This window comes from Dendrobates tinctorius, unplaced genomic scaffold, assembly GCF_039654945.1.
Source record: "Dendrobates tinctorius isolate UK_male_01 unplaced genomic scaffold, ASM3965494v1 ptg000049l, whole genome shotgun sequence".
NCBI classification, from domain to species: domain Eukaryota; kingdom Metazoa; phylum Chordata; class Amphibia; order Anura; family Dendrobatidae; genus Dendrobates; species Dendrobates tinctorius.
The window spans coordinates 24,105,081-24,126,149 of NW_027361717.1; the positions used below are offsets into that span (position 1 = coordinate 24,105,081).

Genomic DNA, 21,069 nt, shown 5'->3' on the forward strand with positions numbered 1-21,069 from the left:
CCAAAAACATCACTGCTCTAGAGGAGATCTGCATGGAGGAATGGGCCAACATACCAACAACAGTGTGTGGCAACCTTGTGAAGACTTACAGAAAACGTTTGACCTCTGTCATTGCCAACAAAGGATATATCACAAAGTATTGAGATGAAATTTTGTTTCTGACCAAATACTTATTTTCCACCATAATATGCAAATAAAATGAAAAAAAAACAGACAATGTGATTTTCTGGATTTTTTTTTCTCAGTTTGTCTCCCATAGTTGAGGTCTACCTATGATGTAAATTACAGACGCCTCTCATCTTTTTAAGTGGTGGAACTTGCACTATTGCTGACTGACTAAATACTTTTTTGCCCCACTGTATCTATTCTATATATTCTATTCTGATGGTTCATGCTGTGAATATCTTGTACTTGACTGATGAAATGTTGGTTTCCTATCAGATGGGTGCCTAAAAATCGGACAACACATGTATGGTCCATGTGCTGTGCGATTTTTTTCCTCACACCCACTGACTTGCATTGGTGAGTTTTGTCTGATATACACGGCCACTCGCAGCATGCTGCAATTTTTTTTCTCAGTCCAATCTCAGTCGAGAAAAAAATTGCAGATTAACATATAATCATTCAATAACATTAGTCAGAGTGCAATCCGATTGCTTAATCAGATTGCACATGTCCGATTTAAACGCAACTGAGTATGAGCCCTAGTTCTGTATATATACACTGCACAGTACCACTTCTCCTGTCATGTATACGATTTTCAGGAACTGTATTATTCTGTATATACTCACTACATAGTACCACTCCTCCTGTCCTGTATATACACTGCACAGTTCCACTCCTCCTGTCCTGTATATACACTGCACAGTTCCACTCCTCCTGTCCTGTATATACACTGCACAGTTCCACTCCTCCTGTCCTGTATATACACTGCAGTACCACTTCTCCTGTCCTGTATATATACTGCAGTACCACTTCTCCTGTCCTGTATATATACACTGCTCAGTACTTCTCCTGTCCTGTATATCAGTACTTCTCCTGTCCTGTATATACACTGCACAGTACCACTCCTCCTGTCCTGTTTATACACTGCACAGTACCACTTCTCCTGTCCTGTATATACAATGTACAGTACCACTTCTCCTGTCCTGTATATACAATGCACAGTACCACTTCTCTTCTCTTTACTGTGTGTCATTTTCAGTATCTGCATAAATGTGTATACAGTATATGCATTGAACAGTACCCCTTCTCCTGTCCTGTATATATACACTGCACAGTACCACTTCTCCTGTCCTGTATATACACTGCACAGTACCACTCCTCCTGTCCTGTATATACACTGCAAAGTACCACTCCTCCTGTCCTGTATATATACACTACACAGTACCACTTCTCCTGTCCTGTATATACACTGCAGTACCACTTCTCCTGTTCTGTATATACACTGCACAGTACCACTTCTCCTGTCCTGTATATACACTGCACAGTACCACTCCTCCTGTCCTGTATATACACTGCAAAATACCACTCCTGTCCTGTATATATACACTACACAGTACCACTTCTCCTGTCCTGTATATACACTGCAGTACCACTTCTGTTCTGTATATACACTGCACAGTACCACTCCTCCTGTCCTGTATATATACACTGCACAGTACCACTTCTCCTGTCCTGTATATACACAGCACAGTACCACTTCTCCTGTCCTGTATATACACAGCACAGTACCACTTCTCCTGTCCTGTATATACACTGCACAGTACCACTCCTCCTGTCCTGTATATACACTGCACAGTACCACTCCTCCTGTCCTGTATATATACACTGCACAGTACCACTCCTCCTGTCCTGTATATATACACTGCACAGTACCACTCCTCCTGTCCTGTATATACACACTGCACAGTACCACTCCTCCTGTCCTGTATATATACACTGCACAGTACCACTCCTCCTGTCCTGTATATATACACTGCACAGTACCACTCCTCCTGTCCTGTATATATACACTGCACAGTACCACTCCTGTCCTGTATATACACTGACAGTACCACTCCTCCTGTCCTGTATATACACTACATAGTACCACTCCTCCTGTCCTGTATATACACTGCAAAATACCACTCCTGTCCTGTATATATACACTACACAGTACCACTTCTCCTGTCCTGTATATACACTGCAGTACCACTTCTGTTCTGTATATACACTGCACAGTACCACTCCTCCTGTCCTGTATATATACACTGCACAGTACCACTTCTCCTGTCCTGTATATACACAGCACAGTACCACTTCTCCTGTCCTGTATATACACAGCACAGTACCACTTCTCCTGTCCTGTATATACACTGCACAGTACCACTCCTCCTGTCCTGTATATACACTGCACAGTACCACTCCTCCTGTCCTGTATATATACACTGCACAGTACCACTCCTCCTGTCCTGTATATATACACTGCACAGTACCACTCCTCCTGTCCTGTATATACACACTGCACAGTACCACTCCTCCTGTCCTGTATATATACACTGCACAGTACCACTCCTCCTGTCCTGTATATATACACTGCACAGTACCACTCCTCCTGTCCTGTATATATACACTGCACAGTACCACTCCTGTCCTGTATATACACTGACAGTACCACTCCTCCTGTCCTGTATATACACTACATAGTACCACTCCTCCTGTCCTGTATATATATATATATATATATATATATATATACACTCACTGGCCACTTTATTAGGTACACCATGCTAGTAAGGGGTTGGACCCCCTTTTGCCTTCAGAACTGCCTCAGTTCTTCGTGGCAGAGATTCAACAAGGTGCTGGAAGCATTCCTCAGAGATTTTGGACCATATTGACATGATGGCATCACACAGTTGGCGCAGATTTGTCGGCTGCACATCCCTGATGCGAATCTCCCGTTCCACCACATCCCAAAGATGCTCTATTGGATTGAGATCTGGTGACTGAGGAGGCCATTTGAGTACAGTAAACTCATTGTCATGTTCAAGAAACCAATCTGAGATGATTCGAGCTTTATGACATGGCGCATTATCCTGCTGAAAGTAGCCATCAGATGTTGGGTACATTGTGGTCATAAAGGGATGGACATGGTCAGCAACAATACTCAGGTAGGCTGTGGCGTTGCAACGATGCTCAATTGGTACCAAGGGGCCCAAAGAGTGCCCAGAAAAAATTCCCCACACCATGACACCACCACCACCAGCCTGAACCGTTGATACAAGGCAGGATGGATCCATGCTTTCATGTTGTTTACGCCAAATTCTGACCCTACCATCCCAATGTCGCAGCAGAAATCGAGACTCATCAGACCAGGCAACGTTTTTCCAATCTTCTACTGTCCAATTTCGATGAGCTTGTGCAAATTGTAGCCTCAGTTTCCTGTTCTTAGCTGAGAGGAGTGGTACCCAGTGTGGTCTTCTGCTGCTGTAGCCCATCTGCCTCAAAGTTCGACGCACTGTGCGTTCAGAGATGCTCTTCTGCCTACCTTGGTTGTAATGGGTGGCAATTTGAGTCACTGTTGCCTTTCTATCAGCTCGAACCAGTCTGCCCATTCTCCTCTGACCTCTGGCATCAACATGGCATTTCCGGCCACAGAACTGCCGCTCACTGGATTTTTTTTCTTTTTCGGAACATTCTCTGTAAACCCTAGAGATGGTTGTGCGTGAAAATCCCAGTAGATCAGCAGTTTCTGAAATTCTCAGACCAGCCCTTCTGGCACCAACAATCATGCCACGTTCAAAGGCACTCAAATCACCTTTCTTCCCCATACTGATGCTCGGTTTGAACTGCAGGAGATTGTCTTGACCATGTCTACATGCCTAAATGCACTGAGTTGCCGCCATGTGATTGGCTGATTAGAAATTAAGTCTTAACACACAGTTGGACAGGTGTACCTAATAAAGTGGCCAGTGAGTGTATATATATACATTGCAGTACCACTCCTCCTGTCCTGTATATATACTGCACAGTACCACTTCTCCTGTCCTGTATATACACACTGCACAGAACCACTTCTCCTGTCCTGTATATATATACACTGCACAGTACCACTTCTCCTGTCCTGTATATATACACTGCACAGTACCACTTCTCCTGTCCTGTGTATATATATATATACTGTACAGTACCACTCCTCCTGTCCTTTATATACACTGCACAGTACCACTCCTCCTGTCCTGTATATATACACTGCACAGAACCACTTCTCCTGTCCTGTATATAGATACTGCACAGTACCACTTCTCCTGTCCTGTATATATATACTGCACAGTACCACTTCTCCTGTCCTGTATATATATACTGCACAGTACCACTTCTCCTGTCCTGTATATATACACTGCACAGTACCACTCCTCCTGTCCTGTATATATACACTGCACAGTACCACTCCTCCTATCCTTTATATACACTGCACAGTACCACTCCTCCTGTCCTGTATATACACTGCACAGTACCACTCCTCCTGTCCTGTATATATACACTGCACAGAACCACTTCTCCTGTCGTGTATACAGATACTGCACAGTACCACTTCTCCTGTGTATATACTGCACAGTAACACTTCTCCTGTCCTGTATATATATACTGCACAGTACTTCTCCTGTCCTGTATATATACACTGCACAGTACCACTCCTCCTGTCCTTTATATACACTGCACAGTACCACTCCTCCTGTCCTGTATATATACACTGCACAGTACCACTTCCCCTGTCCTGTATATATACACTGCACAGTACCACTCCTCCTGTCCTGTATATATACACTGCACAGTACCACTCCTCCTGTCCTGTATATATACACTGCAGTACCACTCCTCCTGTCCTGTATATATACACTGCACAGTACCACTCCTCCTGTCCTGTATATATACACTGCACAGTACCACTCCTCCTGTCCTGTATATATACACTGCAGTACCACTCCTCCTGTCCTGTATATACACTGCACAGTACCACTCCTCCTGTCCTGTATATATACACTGCACAGTACCACTCCTCCTGTCCTGTATATATACACTGTGCAGTACCACTCCTCCTGTCCTGTATATATACACTGCACAGTACCACTCCTCCTGTCCTGTATATATACACTGCACAGTACCACTCCTCCTGTCCTGTATATATACACACTGCACAGTACCACTCCTGTCCTGTATATACACTGCACAGTACCACTCCTCCTGTCCTGTATATACACTACATAGTACCACTCCTCCTGTCCTGTATATATATATATACATTGCAGTACCACTTCTCCTGTCCTGTATATACACTGCACAGTACCACTTCTCCTGTCCTGTATATACGCAGCACAGTACCACTTCTCCTGTCCTGTATATACACTGCACAGTACCACTCCTCCTGTCCTGTATATATACACTGCACAGTACCACTTCTCCTGTCCTGTGTATATACACTGCACAGTACCACTTCTGTCCTGTACATACACTGCACAGCACCACCCCTCATGTCCTTTATATATACACTGCACAGTACAACTTCTCCTGTCCTGTATATACACTGCACAGTACCACTTCTTCTGTCCTTTATATATACACTGCACAGTACCACTCCTCCTGTCCTGTATATACACTGCACAGTACCACTCCTCCTGTCCTGTATATATACACTGCACAGAACCACTTCTCCTGTCCTGTATATATACTGCACAGTACCACTTCTCCTGTCCTGTATATACACACTGCACAGAACCACTTCTCCTGTCCTGTATATATATCAGGGCTGTGGAGTCGGAGTCGGAGTCGTGGAGTTGGTGCTCATTTTCGTGGAGTCGGAGTCGGTATAAAATGGACCGACTCCGACTCCTAAAATATATAATAAATTGGGTACAGTAATTCAATGCAGGATGTGCTGAATATTTTTTAATAGGAGTTTGGGAAAGTTATGAAATATCCTATAAATGGCTGTTCTATTCCTGATCTAAGGCTACATTCACACACAGCGTTTTTCCTGTGTTTTTTGAGGATACGTTTTTCCGCTGCAAAAGCTGATCATCTTTTTAAAAAACTGCATCACCTGAAAGGTTTTTGAGCTCATAGATAATGTTTTCAATAGCAAAAGCAGATTAGAAATCTGCTCTATCTATCCATTTATCCATATCTGTCTATCCATATCGTATCTGTACCAAAAAGAATGAAAACCGGGTAGTACACCAATATATATTCTGTTCTATCTAAATATCTTGATTATTGGATCATAAAAATGATTAAATGTCTGAGGTTCACATTGTACTACAATACATTTTTCGCTTAAATATAAGCAATATGTGTGGGAGTCGGAGTCGTGGAGTCGGAGTCGGTGTAAGGGAAATTGAGGAGTCGGAGTCGCAGGTTTGGCTTACCGACTCCACAGCCCTGATATATATACTGCACAGTACCACTTCTCCTGTCCTGTATATATATATATACTGTACAGTACCACTCCTCCTGTCCTTTATATACACTGCACAGTACCACTCCTCCTGTCCTGTATATACACTGCACAGTACCACTCCTCCTGTCCTGTATATATACACTGCACAGAACCACTTCTCCTGTCCTGTATATAGATACTGCACAGTACCACTTCTCCTGTCCTGTATATATATATACTGCACAGTACCACTTCTCCTGTCCTGTATATATATACTGCACAGTACCACTTCTCCTGTCCTGTATATATACACTGCACAGTACCACTCCTCCTGTCCTTTATATACACTGCACAGTACCACTCCTCCTGTCCTGTATATATACACTGCACAGTACCACTCCTCCTGTCCTGTATATATACACTGCACAGTACCACTCCTCCTGTCCTGTATATATACACTGCACAGTACCACTCCTCCTGTCCTGTATATATACACTGCAGTACCACTCCTCCTGTCCTGTATATACACTGCACAGTACCACTCCTCCTGTCCTGTATATATACACTGCACAGTACCACTCCTCCTGTCCTGTATATATACACTGCAGTACCACTCCTCCTGTCCTGTATATATACACTGCACAGTACCACTCCTCCTGTCCTGTATATATACACTGCACAGTACCACTCCTCCTGTCCTGTATATACACTGCACAGTGCCACTCCTCCTGTCCTGTATATACACTGCACAGTACCACTCCTCCTGTCCTGTATATATACACTGCACAGTACCACTCCTCCTGTCCTGTATATATACACTCCACAGTACCACTCCTCCTGTCCTGTATATATACACTGCACAGTACCACTCCTCCTGTCCTGTATATATACACTGCACAGTACCACTCCTCCTGTCCTGTATATATACACTGCAGTACCACTCCTCCTGTCCTGTATACATACACTGCACAGTACCACTTCTCCTGTCCTGTATATATATACACAGCACAGTACCACTCCTCCTGTCCTGTATATATACAGTGCACAGTACCACTCCTCCTGTCCTGTATATATACACTGCACAGTACCACTCCTCCTGTCCTGTATATATACACTGCACAGTACCACTCCTCCTGTCCTGTATATATACACTGCACAGTACCACTCCTCCTGTCCTGTATATATACACTGCACAGTACCACTCCTCCTGTCCTGTATACACTGCACAGTACCACTCCTCCTGTCCTGTATATATACACTGCACAGTACCACTCCTCCTGTCCTGTATATATACACTGCACAGTACCACTCCTCCTGTCCTGTATATACACTGCACAGTGCCACTTCTCCTGTCCTGTATATACACTGCACAGTACCACTCCTCCTGTCCTGTATATATACACTGCACAGTACCACTCCTCCTGTCCTGTATATATACACTGCACAGTACCACTCCTCCTGTCCTGTATATATACACTGCACAGTACCACTCCTCCTGTCCTGTATATATACACTGCACAGTACCACTCCTCCTGTCCTGTATATATACACTGCACAGTACCACTCCTCCTGTCCTGTATACACTGCACAGTACCACTCCTCCTGTCCTGTATATATACACTGCACAGTACCACTCCTCCTGTCCTGTATATATACACTGCACAGTACCACTCCTCCTGTCCTGTATATACACTGCACAGTGCCACTTCTCCTGTCCTGTATATACATTGCACAGTACCACTCCTCCTGTCCTGTATATATACACTGCACAGTACCACTCCTCCTGTCCTGTATATATACACTGCACAGTACCACTCCTCCTGTCCTGTATATATACACTGCACAGTACCACTCCTCCTGTCCTGTATATATACACTGCACAGTACCACTCCTCCTGTCCTGTATATATACACTGCACAGTACCACTCCTCCTGTCCTGTATATATACACTGCACAGTACCACTCCTCCTGTCCTGTATATATACACTGCACAGTACCACTCCTCCTGTCCTGTATATATACACTGCACAGTACCACTCCTCCTGTCCTGTATATATACACTGCACAGTACCACTCCTCCTGTCCTGTATATATACACTGCACAGTACCACTCCTCCTGTCCTGTATATATACACTGCAGTACCACTCCTCCTGTCCTGTATATATACACTGCACAGTACCACTCCTCCTGTCCTGTATATATACACTGCACAGTACCACTCCTCCTGTCCTGTATATACACTGCACAGTACCACTCCTCCTGTCCTGTATATATACACTGCACAGTACCACTCCTCCTGTCCTGTATATATACACTGCACAGTACCACTCCTCCTGTCCTGTATATATACACTGCACAGTACCACTCCTCCTGTCCTGTATATATACACTGCACAGTACCACTCCTCCTGTCCTGTATATATACACTGCACAGTACCACTCCTCCTGTCCTGTATATATACACTGCACAGTACCACTCCTCCTGTCCTGTATATATACACTGCACAGTACCACTCCTCCTGTCCTGTATATATACACTGCACAGTACCACTCCTCCTGTCCTGTATATATACACTGCACAGTACCACTCCTCCTGTCCTGTATATATACACTGCAGTACCACTCCTCCTGTCCTGTATATATACACTGCACAGTACCACTCCTCCTGTCCTGTATATATACACTGCACAGTACCACTCCTCCTGTCCTGTATATATACACTACAGTACCACTCCTCCTGTCCTGTATATATACACTGCACAGTACCACTCCTCCTGTCCTTTATATACACTGCACAGTACCACTCCTCCTGTCCTGTATATATACACTGCACAGTACCACTCCTCCTGTCCTGTATATATACACTGCACAGTACCACTCCTCCTGTCCTGTATATATACACTGCAGTACCACTCCTCCTGTCCTGTATATATACACTGCACAGTACCACTCCTCCTGTCCTGTATATACACTGCACAGTACCACTCCTCCTGTCCTGTATATATACACTGCACAGTACCACTCCTCCTGTCCTTTATATACACTGCACAGTACCACTCCTCCTGTCCTTTATATACACTGCACAGTACCACTCCTCCTGTCCTGTATATATACACTGCACAGTACCACTCCTCCTGTCCTGTATATATACACTACAGTACCACTCCTCCTGTCCTGTATATACACTGCACAGTACCACTCCTCCTGTCCTGTATATACACTGCACAGTACCACTCCTCCTGTCCTGTATATACACTGCACAGTACCACTCCTCCTGTCCTGTATATATACACTGCACAGTACCACTCCTCCTGTCCTGTATATATACACTGCACAGTACCACTCCTCCTGTCCTGTATATATACACTGCACAGTACCACTCCTCCTGTCCTGTATATATACACTGCACAGTACCACTCCTCCTGTCCTGTATATATACACTGCACAGTACCACTCCTCCTGTCCTGTATATATACACTGCACAGTACCACTCCTCCTGTCCTGTATATATACACTGCACAGTACCACTTCTCCTGTCCTGTATATATATACACAGCACAGTACCACTTCTCCTGTCCTGTATTATGTATATACACTGCACAGTGCCACTCCTCCTGTCCTGTATATATACACTGCACAGTACCACTTCTCCTGTCCTGTATATACACTGCAGTACCACTTCTCCTGTCCTGTACATACACTGCACAGCACCACCCCTCCTGTCCTTTATATATACACTGCACAGTACCACTCCTCCTGTCCTTTATATATACACTGCACAGTACCACTCCTCCTGTCCTTTATATATACACTGCACAGTACCACTCCTCCTGTCCTGTATATACACTGCACAGTACCACTTCTTCTGTCCTGTATATATACACTGCACAGTACCACTCTTCCTGCCCTGTATATATACACTGCACAGAACCACTTCTCCTGTCCTGTATATATATACTGCACAGTACCACTTCTCCTGTCCTGTATATACACACTGCACAGAACCACTTCTCCTGTCCTGTCCTGTATATATGTACTGCACAGTACCACTCATCCTGTCCTGTATATACACTGCACAGTACCACTTCTCCTGTCCTGTATATATACACTGCACAGTACCACTCCTCCTGTCCTGTATGTATACACTGCACAGTACCACTTTTCCTGTCCTGTATATATACACTGCACAGTACCACTTCTCCTGTCCTGTATATATACACTGCACAGTACCACTTCTCCTGTCCTGTATATATACACTGCACAGTACCACTCATCCTGTCCTGTATATACACTGCACAGTACCACTTCTCCTGTCCTGTATATATACATTGCACGGTACCACTCCTCCTGTCCTGTATATATACACTGCACAGTACCACTCCTCCTGTCCTGTATATACACTGCACAGTACCACTTCTCCTGTCCTGTATATACACACTGCACAGAACCACTTCTCCTGTCCTGTATATATACACTGCACAGAACCACTTCTCCTGTCCTGCATATATACACTGCAAAGTACCACCCCTCCTGTCCTGCATATATACACTGCACAGTACCACTCCTCCTTTCCTTTATATACACTGCACAGTACCACTCCTCCTCTCCTGTATACATACACTTCACAGTACCACTCCTCCTGTCCTGTATATATACACTGCACAGTTCCACTCCTCCTGTCCTGTATATACAGTGCACAGTTCCACTCCTCCTGTCCTGTATAAATATACACTGCACATTACCACTTGTATACTGGGTGCAGTTCTCCGTATCTGAATTATTCTCCTGATCTGTTGATGGAGTGATGGCATTGGGCTTCAGGAGTGTCTGTATTGGTGGAGTTATCATTTTCTAATTACGGGTAGGGGATAACTTTCCAATTGCTGGGAACCCCCACGATCACGAGAACTGGAACTCTGAAGAGCACTATGTAGATGGAGCGGTTGTTGATCATGCGCACTGACGCACCATTCACATGTGTCTCCACATGTGACCAAGTAAAAAAAATTTCACCAGTTGGTGGGGGTAGGGGCCACTATAGTATGTGGGCTGGTGGGCCTAGTGTGCCAGGACAGCTCTTTTGTCCCAGTCTGGCCCCAACTACACATATCCCACTGGAGAACTGGGGTTGTGAAAGGAATCAAGGCATCGTTCACAACTAAAACCCTGTCTGGGAAAAATGTGTAGGTTAAAGATGATGAGGCTTGGAGAGTTGAAATGAGGCCTAGTATATCACATAGAGAGGTAGAATAATATTGTTACCGACCATTCATATTTAGGTACACCTTGACGTGGCTTGATGGCTTTTTCACTTTTTGTTAAAAAATATTATATGTACTTTATGTTTTTAGTAGCTGAGTTCATGTATTCATTAATCGCAGTGTGATGATGTATAATGTATGCATAGGGTCATTAGGGTCATCTGAACATGCTTGAATGTCAACAATCTATTGATGGATTCAGTAACAACAGGGTTTTTGGAGCTCTGGGGATCATCATAAAGAGGGTAATAGCTGCAAATCAGTGCAGAATGAAAATTAGGTTTTATTGATACACGTAACATGGCTAACTCTGTATATATACAAAACTGGGAATAGCCGTATAGATCATTGCAGTTTTAGGAAAATCAGAACTTTTGAGACAATAATATAGGCTTGTATTTATTAGAAATATACATTTTTTTATGAAAATGTTATTTCCTTGATTAATCGTTATTCTGCAATTTTCCAGCTCTGAGCTCTGCAGCTCCCAATATAAGAAATGTACGTTGGTGTGTGACGTCAGATACTGAAGAACAAAAGTGCAATGATCTGGTGACCTCTTGTCATGTAGATGAGATTCTACTCACGTGTGTGAAAAAATCCAGCACCGAGGACTGTGTGAGAGCGATCAGCGTGAGTACATCATCATGGAAGTCCACTTGTTGAAGGGTCCATTGACATTAGGCTGATCACAAAGTGTCTCACCTGCAGGGGGCAATGACTTTCGGGTGTAATCCTTGGGAAAATGAAGCATTACATAAAGCCCACTAAAATCAGTGGTTTGTGTGCTGCAGTACAGGACAGGTCCTCCCAGGTGTGAGACCATCTTTGTAGATAGTGGTACACACCATTCTGGCCACTGGATGAGATTGGGTATCTGAAAATGGATTGTCTAACTGATTCTTTCCAACTCTCCTAGAATATCTGAAAAACAGACCTCATGGATTTGCTTCTAGAATTGGCAAATCTCTCGAAACTTTCCAGTGTAAGGTTTAATTGAGTGGAGACCTGCCTCGCTATAAGGATTTTAGCTTTTACACACGACAAGTAGTGATTTATCATTTAGAGAGAAGATAACCACATGATACTGACCCTTTATTCCATTTTTTTATACGGCAATACATTTAATATTCAGTTATTTTGTTTTTTAGAAGAAAAAATTAATCTGTTATTTTGAAATAAGTATAACTATGATATTAACTTTTAATATTGATTAAAATATATTAGAAAATTATTAGAAGTAAATCATTTAACAATCAAAGAGTGAAGATCTGTTGTATTCACTGTCTAGTAAGAAACATTCCCGTCAAAGTTTTTATCTTCTTAATATATTGCAAAGTGAGAAGAACAGCAATCCTGTGACGTCTCTAGGTGCACGGATAGGGTCCTGACCCGTCACATACAAACAGTGCAAGAATCCAGCACCCAACCGGGTGACTCTATTTACAATGTGTAGAAGGTGTACAAAACGTTTCAGTCATCAGACCTTCATCAATTTTACATTAAATGGTTCAAATAGATTCAGAGAGATTCATATATACAGCATATGCGGCTTTTTTTATTTCCACCCAAAGCTTGTTTTAAGGCTATGGTGAGCCTATGGTAGCCTGCCGCCTGGCAACTCCTGTGGCTGCAGTGACCATTGCTCATTTTGCCTTTCTACCCAGCTAATTCTTCTCATTTTCCATTAGGTCTATGACATCACGTATTAAGAAAGACTAGCTAGATCCTTATAAGTTCTATATGGAAACAGGAGGTCTCTTTTCCCTGTATGAGTCACGAGTCACCGCAAAAGTCCCTGGCGGGAGGAGGAGCGGAGCAGCTGGGCCAAGAGTTGAAGAGGATTTTTACAGGAAACAGAAAGTCGCTGTTTGTATATAGAGCAGAGAAAAAAGATGAATTTATTGGGTAGAAAATGTTGATAAGAGTGCTTCTTTATTGATAACCGAGAAATTAAAATAAAAAATTTCTGGTGTAAGAAAGCTGTTTTCAAATAACCTTTCTGAACATTACAAAAGAGCTGGAATTTATTAGCCAAAGCACATTATGGCTACAAATTTACCACTCGCTCTAATGACTGTGTAATACTCAATCTATCCTCTTGGGGCACTGCACAAAAACTGGCATTTATTGATAGATTCACCTGATCGCTGCGGATTGTTGTGGTCACCTTATAGTCGGGGACCCACTTAAGAAAAGCGAATAGAAGAAATCATTATCAGTGATAACCCTTTTGCTTTTCAGAATGGAGAAGCAGATGCCATCTCTCTGGATAGTAAAGACGTTTACAAAGCTTCATTGGATCCTTTTAATTTGAAGCCCATCATGACTGAAGCTTATTCTGAGAGAGGTGAGCGCTAACATTAGTAGTCACCTCTAATCATTGCTGTGAAAGAACTAAACTATTTTATGTATCTAGAATCAACTCTCAACAATCAGAAATAAACCTTATTTCTATGGTCCTATCCTAACCAAGTTATTGGATTTATTACACACCATAAGGTCAGCTCACCAGCACTATGAAATAACAAAGAAGGTACAAGTACGAAAAAGAAGATGCTACAAAAGTCAGCAGAATCTCTGTGGCTTAAACGGATATATCAAACTTTCCAATTATTTTACATTTTTCTTGCTCAGCTACCCTTCAGGACTCCTGAATCTTATTTTTTTTCTATATTTAAAACTCTATTACCCCTGATTCAGGAGTAATGGAGTTTTAAAAACACAAAAAATATTTTTTTTTCTGAAATTAAACCTTAGCCATTGATGATTTGGTTTCATTGCCGAAACATAATAGCTTCATCAGAGGCTCCTGTTCTGTTTTCACGGTTTTACTGCAACAGGGAATAAAAGTGATGTTTGATAGGAAATACTTTCAATGCTGCATTTTCTTATATTTTTTTTTACAACTATCGTGTTAAAGCTATAAAAATGTTATGATTCATGCACTGTATTTCATGCATGGTATTCATCCTAATAGAAATGTAGATTAAAAATGCCAGAATAGTTATTTACTTGTCTCTTAAGGCTATGATCATGTTGTGTGCAGTCCACATGTCAGTGACTCTGTCGGGGCTTCTGTCTGAAGCTCTGGGAAACAGGATTTGTACAGAACCTCTGATGGAGCCAGTCGCTGTGAGGCAGACATAGTCAGGTGACCGCTCCCATCTGTCTCTGTAATATTTTGGAGATATTTACTTTTTATATCAGTTTCCTTAGAACTTATTATCTAGATCCTAAAACTCAGGGAATCTTCAATTCGCCTTGAAACATCATCTCTATTTTGTGACTAGTCTTTCTTGTCTGATCAATTTGTTTTATTTGGATAGAACATACCCCTTGTATGAGGCATCGGCAGAGTGTGCTCGGAGGAAAAAACATGAAAATAGGGGCATTTGTACCAAAATGTGATGAAAAGGGAAACTACGTTCCGAAGCAGTGTCATGGCAGCACCGGTTATTGTTGGTGTCTTAACGAAAATGGTGAAGAGATCGAGGGAACAAGAACTCCACCAGGAAATTCGGGACTGACATGTGAAAATAAAGGTAATAATCCATGCTATCAGTGTACTCACCTCAGTCTCTACATTGAGTTAGTTATGCCCTTACTTACTATAAGTCATTCCTTACAATTAGGAGTCAAATCAATCATCTACAGTAGATACAGAAATACATTTCCTAAGGTTAGGGATAAAATATTCAACATAATAAATAGCAAGTGGGGGTGAGTAGCATTCTCTGCAAAATTTGTGCCACCATAGGGCTATATAGGGAGTGACGCAGGGGAACATCTGAAAACAATTATTCTGAATACCTATAAGTGATCTAATTACTAAATGGCTCTCCTAATCAAAATATATAACCTATAAAAAAGAGGAATACTAAGCCAATGTAAAAAGTTAGTACCAAATGTATACGACTACATGACAGTGGACGTAGTCCCACTAAGAGTTATTTCCCATTAGTGTGTGTACTTGATTATACCACATGGCTCAAGAGTACTGTACTAAGAAAGATCAGAAATAATACAAAACATATAATACAAAACAGATATATGTAACTATATACAGTGGACATAGTCCTACATGGAGATATAACCATTAGTATACAGGTGCTTCTCACAAAATTAGAATTTCATGAAAAAGTTAATTTATTTCAATTCTTCAATGCAAAAAGTGAAACTCATATATAGAGTCTTTTACACACAGAGTAATCTCTTTCAAGTGTTTATTTCTGTTTACCCTGATGAATATGGCTTACAGCTAATGAAAACCCAAAAATCATTATCTCAGTAAACTAGAATAATTAATAAAAAAACACCTGCAAAGGGTTACTAAGAGTTTAAAAAGATCCCTTAGTCTGCTTCAGTAGCTCCACAATCATGGGGAAGACTGCTGACTTGACAGATGTCCAGAAGGCAGTCACTGACTCACTCCACAAGGAGGGGAAGCCACAAAAGGTAATTGCTAAAGAAGCTGGCTGTTCACAGAGGGCTGTATCCAAGCATATTAATGGACAGTTGTGTGGAAGAAAAAGGTGCACAAGCAACCGGGATAACCGCAGCCTTTGAAAGGATTGGTAAGAAAAGGCCATTCAAAAAATTGTAGGAGATTCACAAGGAGTGGACTGCTGCTGGAGTCATTGCATCAAGAGCCACCACACACAGACGCATCAAGGACATGGGCTACAAGTGTCGCATTCCTTGTGTCAAGCCACTCATGACCAATAGACAACACCAGAAGCGTCTTATCTGGGCCAAGGAGAAAAAGAACTGGACTGTTGCTCAATGGTCCAAGGTGTTGTTTTCAGATTAAAGTAAATTTTGCAAGGTTTCAGAGTCTGGAGGAAGAGTGGAGAGGCACACAATCCAAGCTGCTTGATGTCTAGTGTGAGGTATCCACAGTCAGTGATGGTTTAGGGAGCCATGGCATCTGCTGGTGTAGGTCCACTGTGTTTTATCAAGACCAAAGTCAGCGCAGCCGTCTACCAGGAAATTTTAGAGCGCTTCATGCTTCCCTCTGCTGACAAGCTTTTTGGAGATGGAAATTTCATTCTCCAGCAGGACTTTGCAGTGTTGGCACCTGCCAAAAGCACCAATACCTGGTTTACACACCACAGTATCACTGTGTTTCATTGGCCAGAAAACTCACCTGAACTTAACCCCATAGAAAATCTATGGGGTATTGTCAAGAAGAAGATGTGAGACACCAGACCCAACAATGCAGACAGATGAAGGCTGCTATCAAAGCAACTTGGGCTTCCATAACACCTCAGCAGTGCCACAGGATAATCGCCTCCATGCCACGCCGCATTGATGCAGTAATTAATGCAAAAGGAGCCACAACCAAGTATTGAGTGCATTTACTGAACATACATTTCAGTAGGTCAACATTTCGGATTTTAAAATCATATTTCAAGCTGGTGTTATAAAGTATTCTAATTTACTGAGATAATGACTTTTGGGTTTTCATTGGCTGTAAGCCATAATTATCATTAACAGAAATAAACACGTGAAATAGATCACTCTGTGTGTAATGACTATATAATATAGGAGTTTCATTTTTTATATTGAAGAACTGAAATAAATGTTTGATGATATTCAAATTTTGTGAGAAGCACCTGTATATGTATAAAACCCACAACCTAGTAGTGCCAGGGTCTGGATAGAAATGTTAGCATCTGATAAAAAGAAAAATCATGTGTAACATTGCTAACAGATAAATCGGCTGGAGATAGGCTAACACAAGAATATATAACACGCATAATGGAACATATACAAAGGATATCTGTTTTGTATTATTTCTGATCTTTCTGAGTACAGTACTCTTGAGCCATGAGGTGTAATCAAGTACACACATTAATGGGAAATGCCTCTTAGTAGGACTACATCCACTGTCATGTAGCCGTATACACTTGGTGCTAACTTTTTACAAAATATTGTATCCTAAGAGCTGCATTCTGTTCTGGGTAAAGGACATATTTGGATTATATGTACATAGGCCTATACTGTTTATTAGGTGTCACTACTTTTTTTGGTTACACCTATGTGGGAACTGGAATTAGTAAGGAATATATTCATATCATACTCACTTTTAGAGATGAGTAATGGTAATGTACTCTAGGGTATTCTGTGTGGTTCCTACTTCTGGTTGGCGTTGTCACGCCGTGCTCACCTGGGGGCGGGACCTCGGTCCCGACGCCATCTCTTCCGGAGCCGCGGTCACTCCGGGGGTCCCGTCGGGTGCGCACGCGCAGCTCTCGTTCCCGGGTCTCCTCCTACATGTCACATTTGCGCGCTCCTGTCAGTGCTGTATAGGGCTCGGTCCTCTATATGGTAATGGAGGACCTGACCCGATACCTGTAGTGGTCATGTGCTTTCTGGCTAGGTCCTGACCCGGAACCAGTAGTAGTCATGTGCTATATCAGACGACCTCCCCCTAGGGGAGGTGCCTGATTATTGTTGTGCTTCCTGGCTTGGTCTGCCGTGTCCCTGCCTGGCTGTGCGCTGTATTCAGGTCCCCTGCCTTGCACTCTGTTGTGCCTCTTGGCACACGCTCTGAACGTGCGCTCTGTCTCGTACTCGGTTGTGCCTCCTGGCACATGCTCTGACCCTGTACTGTCTCATACTCGGTTGTGCCTCCTGGCACACGCTCTTACCCTGTACTCTGTCTCATCCTCAGTTGTGCCTCCTGGCACACACTCTGATTCCGTGCTCTGTCTTATACTCAGTTGTGCCTCCTGGCACACACTCGGACCCTGTGCTTAGTCTCATACTCAGTTGTGCCTCCTGGCACATGCTCTGATCCTGTACTCAGTCTCTTACTCTGTTGTACCTCCTGGCACACGTACCAATCCTGCGCTCTGTCTTATGCTCAGTTGTGCCCTCTGGCACACACCCTGCTCCTGTACTCTGTTACACCTCCTGGCACACCTGCTGCCTGACTCAGTGCTCTGACATGCTCCTTGCACGCATCCTGCTTCACTCACACCCGGACAAACGAAGTCTCTGTATACCACGTGTTCCCGTGTCCACGCTTTACACGTTCCTGCAGACACACTCACCCACTCGTGTCTCCTGTGAGCCGGCCGCCTGGTGCCAGCAGTCATGGTGCCTCACCCCCTGGGGCTTGCCCCTGACACTCCCTGTATAGGGGGTGGTCTTCACTAGGTCAGCTCGCCCTGGGAGGGTTGGTGTCACGACCCAGAGGGTCCACTCCAGGAGTCGTCACAGTATAATCAGGCCATGGACCCCGCTGGTATCACCACCTCCATCCAAAAGGAACTGGTGTTCCTACGGGAGAGTCAGACCAGGATTATGGCCTTTTTGAAATCCATGGAGTCCCGTGTGTCGGCCATACAATCCGTTTCTGGCCAGTCCTCAGTCCCGCACCCGATGCCGCGCCTCGGCAAGCCACCCCGATATAGCGGGGACCCTAAGTTTTGTCGAGGATTGCTGAACCAATGCCGGTTACATTTCGAGCTTTTGCCGCAGCACTATCCCACTGAGCGCGCCCAAATTGCCTTTATTGTTTCACACTTAGAGGGGGAGGCGTTAGCATGGGTGAACCCCCTCTGGGAGCGCAATGACCCACTCGTCTCTCAGCTTTCCACCTTTTGGACACCTTCCGCAAGGTGTTCGACGAGCCGGGTCGGCTGGCCTCTATCACCGAGTCCCTCTTTAACCTCCATCAGGGTACGCTACCGGTGGGACAGTATGCCATCCGTTTTCGTACCTTGGCCTCCGAACTCTGTTGGAACAACGAGGCTCTCGTAGGGATCTTTTGGCGTGGCCTGTCGGGTCGGATCAAAGACGTACTGGCAGGTCGGGATACCCCCACCGCTTCAGAGGATCTGATCTCTCTGGCGACACGCATTGACCTGCGGTTTCAGGAACGTGCCCATGAATTAGCCAGAGAGAGGAGCTCCTCTCACCTCCTCCGTTCCTGCTCCAAGAAGCCGGGAAACTTCTCTGCCTAGGGTTGATAGGAGAGGCCTCCCTAGGTGTATGTGATTCCTCTCCTCCCCTGCTCGTGTCCGTATTATTGAATCTCAGTGCCAAGCGTTATTCTGAGGAGGCTTTTCTGGATTCTGGCATGGAGGGGAATTTTATCACACTCAAGGTGGTTAAAAAATACCGGATTCCTGTCAGATCCCTGGAGACTCCTCGGTCGATTGTTTCGGTCAATGGTACGTCCGTGCAGGAGACCGTTACCCAGGCCACCGAAGAGATGGAGCTGCAGATCGGAGCCCTGCACCTGGAGAAGATCTCCTTCCTCGTCTTGTCTACCATGTCTTACACACTTCTTCTAGGCCTCCTTTGGCTACGGACTCATGAGCCAACCCTGGACTGGCGGTCGGGCGAGATACTCCGGTGGGGACCATTCTGTCAGGAGAAGTGCCTGTTGCCCGTCTGTCCGATGAACTCTGCCGGTCCATCCCCGACACCTACAGGTCTGCCGTCGGCTTACTGGTCCTTTGCAGATGTCTTCGACAAGAAGGAGGCCGAGACTCTGCCCCTCCATTGGCCATATGACTGTCCGATTGACCTCATTCCTGGTTCTACGCCACCCAGGGGTAGGATATACCCGCTACCCCCTGCTGAGACCCAAGCTATGTCTGACTATATCCAGGAGAACCTTGTGAGAGGTTTTATCCGTAAGTCCTCCTCGCCCGCGGGAGCAGGATTTTTCTTTGTAAAAAAGGACGGTTCCCTCCGTCCTTGCATAGACTACCGAGGCCTAAACGATATCACGGTCAAGAACAAGTACCCATTGCCATTGATCCCGGAGCTCTTTGACCGACTTAGAGGAGCTCGAATTTTCACCAAACTGGATCTTCGTGGGGCCAACAACTTGATACGCATTCGTTCCGGGGATGAGTGGAAGACCGCCTTTAACACCAGGGACGGTCACTACGAGTACTTGGTCATGCCCTTCGGCCTCTGCAATGCCCCAGCAGTGTTCCAGGGGTTCGTGAATGACGTCTTCTGGGATATGCTGTACTTCTGCGTGGTAGTCTATCTGGATGACATCATCGTTTTTTCTCCAGACCTCTCCGCTCACAGAAAGAACATGCGTCAAGTCCTCCAGCGCCTGAGGGAGAACTGCCTTTATGCCAAGCTCGAGAAATGTGCCTTTGAGCAAACGTCCCTGCCATTCTTGGGGTACATTATCTCAGAATCAGGTCTACGCATGGATCCGGCAAAGGTGTCCGCCATCCTCGATTGGCCACAGCCCCATGGGGTGAAGGCAATCCAACGCTTCCTTGGTTTTGCGAACTACTACCGACAGTTCGTTCCTCATTTCTCCTCGTTGGTTCGCCCCATCTCGTCCCTTATCTGCAAGGGAGCTAACCCAAAGGCTTGGCCCTCTGAGGCTGAAGAGGCCTTCCA

General features: G+C 44.2%; 1 protein-coding gene across 1 annotated transcript in view; it reads left to right on the top strand.

The window, feature by feature from the left end:
* Nucleotides 1-21,069, top strand: part of LOC141091146 (saxiphilin-like) — a 137,192-nt gene that overhangs the window by 7,220 nt on the left and 108,903 nt on the right. Inside the window, exons 2-4 of the mRNA XM_073576544.1 lie at nucleotides 12,149-12,312; nucleotides 13,924-14,029; nucleotides 15,009-15,224. Of these exons, the coding sequence (XP_073432645.1) occupies nucleotides 12,149-12,312; nucleotides 13,924-14,029; nucleotides 15,009-15,224 (486 nt within the window). The remainder of the gene's footprint in view (nucleotides 1-12,148; nucleotides 12,313-13,923; nucleotides 14,030-15,008; nucleotides 15,225-21,069) is intronic.